At 53.9% G+C, this 7,413-nt stretch overlaps 1 protein-coding gene across 1 annotated transcript in view; it reads left to right on the top strand.

Moving 5' to 3' along the window:
* VOLCADRAFT_87478 (dynein heavy chain 4) overlaps positions 1–7,413 on the top strand; it is a gene marked incomplete at both ends in the record, with an annotated part of 57,082 nt that overhangs the window by 26,312 nt on the left and 23,357 nt on the right. The window contains 10 exons of the mRNA XM_002947232.1: positions 29–163; positions 559–871; positions 1,938–2,050; positions 3,013–3,186; positions 3,427–3,502; positions 3,727–3,895; positions 4,239–4,380; positions 6,341–6,376; positions 6,597–6,662; positions 7,103–7,201. Of these exons, the coding sequence (XP_002947278.1) occupies positions 29–163; positions 559–871; positions 1,938–2,050; positions 3,013–3,186; positions 3,427–3,502; positions 3,727–3,895; positions 4,239–4,380; positions 6,341–6,376; positions 6,597–6,662; positions 7,103–7,201 (1,323 nt within the window). The remainder of the gene's footprint in view (positions 1–28; positions 164–558; positions 872–1,937; positions 2,051–3,012; positions 3,187–3,426; positions 3,503–3,726; positions 3,896–4,238; positions 4,381–6,340; positions 6,377–6,596; positions 6,663–7,102; positions 7,202–7,413) is intronic.

The following is a 7,413-nucleotide window of genomic DNA, read 5'->3' as shown; positions in this document are numbered from 1 at the left end:
CGCCGCCGACCCCTCTCCGGACCGCAAGTGGCTAGTGCTGGACGGCCCAGTGGACGCGGTGTGGATCGAGAACCTGAACACGGTGCTGGACGACAACAAGAAGCTGTGTCTCAACAGCGGAGAGATCATCGCCATGAGCGCGCCCATGAACCTGATCTTTGAGGTGGGGACCGTGAAAAAGGGGTGCGGGGGTGCGGGGGTTTATCTGCGTGTGTGTATGTGTGTCTGTATTTATGTATGTGTGTGGGGGGGGTGGGGGGGGGGGAGGTAGAGGAAAGGGGAGGAGAAAATTGGTTTCATGCAATAAACTGATGAGAGTGTTCAGTTGGGTAATGGTGGGGTGGAATAGATGGTGTGATTTGCGGGATGTATGTATGTGTTTTGCGAAACTCCCGCCCTGTCCGGGTCCTGCCCCCCTTCCCCGCACGCCGGGGCTCTGTGTATCTGCTGCGGGCTCTCATCCCCACGCCTACTGAACGGACATCCCCCTAAGTTTCATTCTTAAAACCGTAAAACCAACCGTAAAACCAACCGTAAAACCAACCTCTGAAACCGTAGGTGGGCGACCTGGCGGTCGCCTCCCCCGCCACCGTCTCCCGCTGCGGTATGGTGTATTTGGAGCCGCACCAGCTGGGTACGGCACCCCTACTGGCGTCATGGCTGCTGGCCACGCCCGTACACTGGGGGAACGTACCCACCGCCGCGTCCTCCGTCACCGCCGGCGGCGGCGGCAGCAGCTTAGCCAGCGGCCTTGGTCTTGGCGGCGGCGGCGGCATCAGCGCCGTCAGCGGTCTAGGGATGGGCTCGTCGTTGATGCTCGGCGGCGGTGTCGTCGGCGGCGGCCGGATCAGCAGTACGGGCGCCGCCGCCAGTGGGGGGCCGCTTATGGCGGCCGCGTCGACGAGCACGTTGGGTTATGGCGGCGGCGGCGGCGGCGGCGGCGGCGGCGGCGAGGTGCTGCTGCTGTCGGGCTTGAAGGCGAGGCTGGCGGCTCTGTTCGAAGGGCTCGTGGTGCCCACGATAAGGTGGGGTGGGGAATGGGGTTGCGCGTGTGTGTGTGTGTGTGTGTGTGTGTGTGTGTGTGTGTGTGTGTGTGTTTGCATGGCACATGTATAAATACGGCATGGAGTATGTGGGGGGCGTGTACCCGAATCAAATGCAGGAGCAACCCCCTCGTCGCATATAATACGTACATTGCACTTTTTGGAATCTCCACTTGACTGAACGCAAACCCCTGATTGTGTGTTGTACGACGTCGTATAGATTTGTACGACGCGAGGTACGGGAATGTGCGCCATCTCTGGATGGCAATCTCGCTACCAGTTGGATGAGGCTGGTTTCGGCGCTGCTTATGCCGGCACTAGGTAATGTGCGCATGCGTGTGTGTGTGTCTGTCTGTCTGTCTGCCTGTCTGCCAGTATGTCTATCTGTCTGTCTTGTCTGCCTGTCTGTGTATAATTTCCTGGTGGCCACGATTGAGTTTGTATGTATGTATGCATGTGTGCTATTAATCGTTAGCTTGTGATTTCTTATCGAATAGCTTGTGTGTGCGTATGTGTGTATGTTGTGACTGAGGTTCCCTCTCTCTATGTGAGAGAGGGGCAGGCGAGGGGGGAAGGGCTCTCGATCGGGGGAAAGCAGCTTTTCGGAAGTCTTCGGGGTTAGGGTTAGAGAGGTGACGGCGGCCGGGGGGGAGGGGGAGGGGGACGGAACGGGGCGCGCGACAGCGGGGCAGCCACATTCCGCTGATGTTATGTGAGTGTGACGAGACGTGAGTGTGTGTGTGTGTGTGTGTGTGTGTGCGGGGGGGGCGGGGCGGGGCAGTTCGCGAGAGACATGGTGGATAAGAAAGGACACCGTGCGCTAGGTAACAAACACAGCTCGTAGCTTGTCCTTACCTCGATCTTCTGTACGACACAACCTTTTTCGTACGGCAGGCACGCCCGAGCAGTACCGCAAATGCAGCCAGGAGGGTCGTACCATGGCGATGGCGGATGCCGTGGGCCTTATGGCTCTTGTGTGGTCGGCAGGATGCACCGCCGCCACGCAGGTATGTAACGGTGTACAACTGTAATAACGACTCCGTACAAGGCGGTTGGACGGTTAGGGGTGTGGCTATTCCTACTGCCCCACCCCTGCCGCCGCTGCTACTTTGTGCCATTGTCGTACATCCTCCCTCACACCGCATAAGCACCTGCACGGACATGCGGGTGTGCGGGACGTGCGATGTTGGGGTGTGCTGAGGCGCCTGCCGTGACCCTTACCCCGCCCGCCACAAATCTGCTAACCCAAGGGATTTCCTCCTCCCCCTAAGGGATTTCCTCCTCCCCCACCTCCCGCTCCTTCCCCCGTATCCCTTCTCTTCCCACAACCCACCTTCCCCTCCCTCCCCCAAACCCCTCCACTTCTCCCAACCCACTTCCCGCTCCCTTCCACGCCGAACCCCTCCACTTCCCTCTACCAATCTCCCACTCCCGCCTCAAACCCCCAAACCTGACGTCCTCTCCCACGTTCCCTCCCCACGTCTTAGGCACTACGGGGCTGCATGCACATGCCCCCCTAGTGCTCGCGGGTTGGCGGGAGCCACGGGTGGCCCCGGCCCGCGCACTTCTCGGCGCTTCTCTTCCTACCAACTCCCTCTCCTCCCTTGGGCCTTTCTTTTTCGTTGGAAAGAACGTTCGCGTTTGCGTTCTTTCCAACCCACTTCTCCATTTCTACCTTCTTTGCGTTCTGCCGGCGTACACGTCGTCCAATGCGTCATCCCGTCCAATGCGTCATTCGGTCATCTCGTACGACACCTTCTGTGTCGTCCTGCGCCGCCCTTGCATTTGTTTTTAAGTCCTTGCGTTTTCTTCTGCTTTCATAGAGGTTCTTTAGGGCTTCTTATCCCAGCGTACTCTCTTTCAGCGGCATTTTCATGCGTTCTTGTCTTTATCGCTCGCTACTCACAACTTTCCCACCTCTCTGCCTCGCATGTGCCCCTGCCCGCTGCTTCTGCTGCCTGGCCGCCAGGTGAGTCCGAAGGGTGGTTCGAGCTTCTTCGGTATATCGCGTTGGCGCCGGTCGGCTAGCCGGGCTAGGATAGTTGGGTCGGTCGGGTCGGTCGCGCGTTTTAGTTTGGGGGGTTGGGAGGAGCACTTGCATACCGACAGCCTTTCAGTATCAGCAAATCAGCTATTTGTCCAGGTCAGCAACTTTATGCCAGCTTTACGACAGTACTGGCGGCTTAGGTAGGTAGTCTTTCCGACATCTTCTTCACTTCTTCATCCCGAGGTCACGGTCGCCACGGACGCCTTTCGGTCAGTTCTACGTTTGCTACTCTCTTGCCCTGGCAGCAGCTTCAATCGTGTGTGGTTCGTCTTCCCCCCCCCTTAACTCTCCTAACCCTTGTCCCCCCCCCCCCTCAAAACCCCCTGCCAACCCCAGGAGGGCCGGGGGCTCGTGAATTCCTTTGTACGGCGGGCGCTGTCAGGGGCGCTGGCGGGCTTGGAGGCGCCGTCAGGTACGACAGTGTACGACAGGCGGGGACCGGCGGGTGGGATGTTTCCTCTCATCCACTCGCGCAAGTGCCCATATGCCCATATGCCCACGTACGACGCTGGTAATCCTGTAAAGAAGTTAATATTAATTGCCAAAGTGTATGTCGTACGCCCCATACCCCTTTCCGTACTTCCGTCTTCCCCCCACATTTACCCGTCCCCCCTCCCCCGCTCACTCCGTCTGCAGGTCACACATACGGCCTGTCCGACGCACCTTCCGTACCCCTGCTTTCCCCCGCCGCCCTACCGCCCGACGCTGGCACGCTGTACGACTACATGTACGACACGTCCACTGGGTTTTGGGTTCCCTGGAGTTCCCTGGCCGCCTCCGCGCCTCCCATCCCCCACGATGCCCGGTACAGCACCATTCTGGTCCCCACAGCGGACACCGCCGCCGTCACCTTTTTAATAAATACGGCAATTGCGGGAAAGTGAGTGGGGTTTGCGTGTGTGTATGTGTATGTGTGTATGTGTGTGTTAATGGAACCACATCAACATGGGTTACGGAAAGTCACATGTGTATGTGTTTGAACGTGTGAAATGTAAGGGTAAACTACGCATACACACATATATAAACGCACACACAAAAAACCGCTTCCCTTCTTTCGCCGGTCTCGGCGGCCCATCCCCCTTTCCATCGGCCGGCTGACCCCCTTCCTCCTCCGTACATACATACACATACGTAAACGCTCCGCGCAGGTACCCCTTCCTCCTGGTGGGCCCTACGGGTACGGGCAAGTCGGTTACCGTTGTTCGGTGTCTGTTACAGTTGGACGGGGAGGTGTTTGCGCCGCCCAACATCATCGGCTTCTCCGGACAGACCAGCGCCAATGCGACCCAGGTGGGGCCTTGGGGCGGAGGGGGAATTGTTGATGCAGAAGGGGGGAAAACACACCTGTACTGCAGCCGACTTCCAAAGCCGACTTCAACGACTGCTGTTAGAGTCCCAGGCGAGGACGCGACCGCGAGGAAGCCACGACCGACATTACGACTGCTCTCCTTTGCTACCACATTCTTGAAGACGTGTAAATTGGGGCCGTGTTGCGTACCGCCTCACGCACCTGGCTGCCAGTAGTAGTAGCAGTAGCAGTAGTAGTAGAAGTAGAAGTAGTAGTAGCAGTAGTAGTAGCAGTAGCAGTAGTAGTAGAAGTAGTAGTAGCAGTAGTAGTAGAAGTAGTAGTAGCAGTAGCAGTAGAAGTAGAAGTAGTAGTAGCAGTAGCAGTAGTAGTAGAAGTAGTAGTAGCAGTAGTAGTAGCAGTAGCAGTAGTAGTAGAAGTAGTAGTAGCAGTAGCAGTAGTAGTAGAAGTAGAAGTAGTAGTAGCAGTAGTAGTAGAAGTAGAAGTAGTAGTAGTAGTAGAAGTAGTAGTAGCAGTAGTAGTAGCAGTAGTAGTAGCAGTAGTAGTAGTAGTAGAAGTAGTAGTAGCAGTAGTAGTAGCAGTAGTAGTAGCAGTAGCAGTAGCAGTAGTAGTAGTAGCAGTAGTAGTAGTAGCAGTAGTAGTAGCAGTAGTAGTAGTAGTAGCAGTAGTAGTAGCAGTAGCAGTAGTAGTAGTAGTAGTAGAAGTAGTAGTAGTAGTAGCAGTAGTAGTAGTAGTAGCAGTAGCAGTAGTAGTAGAAGTAGTAGTAGCAGTAGTAGTAGCAGTAGCAGTAGTAGTAGAAGTAGTAGTAGCAGTAGAAGTAGTAGTAGCAGTAGCAGTAGTAGTAGAAGTAGAAGTAGTAGTAGCAGTAGTAGTAGAAGTAGAAGTAGTAGTAGTAGTAGTAGAAGTAGTAGTAGCAGTAGCAGTAGGAGTAGGAGTAGCAGTAGGAGTAGTAGTAGTAGTAGTAGTAGGAGTAGCAGTAGTAGTAGAAGTAGTAGTAGCAGTAGTAGTAGCAGTAGTAGTAGCAGTAGCAGTAGTAGTAGAAGTAGAAGTAGAAGTAGTAGTAGCAGTAGTAGTAGCAGTAGCAGTAGTAGTAGAAGTAGTAGTAGCAGTAGTAGTAGCAGTAGCAGTAGTAGTAGTAGTAGTAGAAGTAGTAGTAGCAGTAGTAGTAGAAGTAGTAGTAGCAGTAGCAGTAGTAGTAGAAGTAGAAGTAGTAGTAGTAGTAGCAGTAGTAGTAGCAGTAGCAGTAGTAGTAGAAGTAGAAGTAGTAGTAGCAGTAGTAGTAGAAGTAGAAGTAGTAGTAGTAGTAGAAGTAGTAGTAGCAGTAGTAGTAGCAGTAGCAGTAGGAGTAGGAGTAGCAGTAGGAGTAGTAGTAGGAGTAGTAGGAGTAGCAGTAGTAGTAGAAGTAGTAGTAGCAGTAGTAGTAGCAGTAGTAGTAGCAGTAGCAGTAGTAGTAGAAGTAGAAGTAGAAGTAGTAATAGCAGTAGTAGTAGAAGTAGAAGTAGTAGTAGTAGTAGAAGTAGTAGTAGCAGTAGTAGTAGAAGTAGTAGTAGCAGTAGTAGTAGCAGTAGCAGTAGTAGTAGGAGTAGCAGTAGTAGTAGGAGTAGCAGTAGTAGTAGGAGTAGCAGTAGCAGTAGCAGTAGTAGTAGTAGTAGGAGTAGCAGTAGCAGTAGTAGTAGTAGTAGCAGTAGCAGTAGCAGTAGTCGCCCCAGCTGGTGATGTCGAACACAAGGGTGTTGCTGTACCGAAGAAGAAGATATGCCGTACAACTGGTGGTACCAGTAGTACTAGTAGACGTATCTTCGTGAAAAGGGAGTTGTGGAAACCGGTCATCGTCTCAGGTTCCGAAAATTACCTCTTAAGCCCCTCCCCCCTTTTTTCCCCCCTTTCCCCCTTCCGCCCCACCGTCCCCGCCAACCACTCGCCACATCACAACCCGGCCGGCAGGCGCTGGTCGATGCCAAACTGGATAAGCGGCGCAGGGTGAGTACATGGAGGCCGTACATGTGTACGGCACCTTCGCCATAGAGCCGGAGCTCGGAATTGGATCCACATTCCGAAAAATCCGTCCTCTCTTTAATTATCTGTTTAATTATCTGTTTTAGAGAGCAGCCTGCAGTCCCCTGGCTCCCCAGTCCCCCCAACACACACATCTCTATTCCGGCTGCAAATGCAACTGTACTGCCGTACTTGTACGACGCAGGGAACGTACGGCCCACCGGGTGGCCGTAGAGGAGTGGTCTTTGTGGACGACCTTAACATGCCGCAGGTGTGTGTATGTGTGTATGTGTGTATGTATGTATGACTGTATCTTGTTGAGTATGTATGTTGAGGTGTAACGGGGATATATATATACACTGTTTCTTCGGGGGCTGAACGCCTCAGTTGCATTTAGGTTGCATTTAGTGCTGGATAAAGCGGCAAAAGCAATGTTTTTAGCTAGCCACAGCTAGCTGGCAGTGACATCCGGTTTACATTATTTCTAGTCACTAGGTTGCCACTACTAGCAAAGGTTACTACTACTGCTACTGCTACTGGCAGGCAGGCAGGTACGTGAGGTGGTACGCGACACGGCCCCGATGTACACGTCTTCAAGAAGGTGGTAGCAAAGGAGAGCAGTTGCGTGTCAAAGCGGCATGGGACTCGTACGGCAGCTGGTCGTTTGACAATTCCATAACTTCCCCCCTCCCCCTCCCCCCCCTACAACAGCGGGAGGTGTACGGCGCCCAGCCGCCCATTGAGCTGCTTCGGCAGTTACTGGACCACGGCGGTTGGTACGGCAGAGATAACGTATTCCGCAACATCCAGGTCGGTCATGGGCGTGCTTTGTTGTGTGTGTAACTCTTCTGTTTTGTCGTCGTACATTAGGAGTGTGTTTTCCCTTTTCGTCCCCTACCTCCTTTTGTTTGTGTGTTTTCCCTTTGCGTCCCCTACCTCCTACTTCGCAATACCATGCCAAACTCCCATTCCCTGCCTCGCTCCCTGCCTCTCACTCTGTCTTTCCCCTTCCCCCCCTTCCC

The sequence above is a fragment of the Volvox carteri genome, assembly GCF_000143455.1.
Source record: "Volvox carteri f. nagariensis unplaced genomic scaffold VOLCAscaffold_5, whole genome shotgun sequence".
NCBI classification, from domain to species: domain Eukaryota; kingdom Viridiplantae; phylum Chlorophyta; class Chlorophyceae; order Chlamydomonadales; family Volvocaceae; genus Volvox; species Volvox carteri.
The sequence above is the reverse complement of the archived record's forward strand: the minus strand, read 5'-3'. Positions and strand labels throughout refer to the sequence as shown.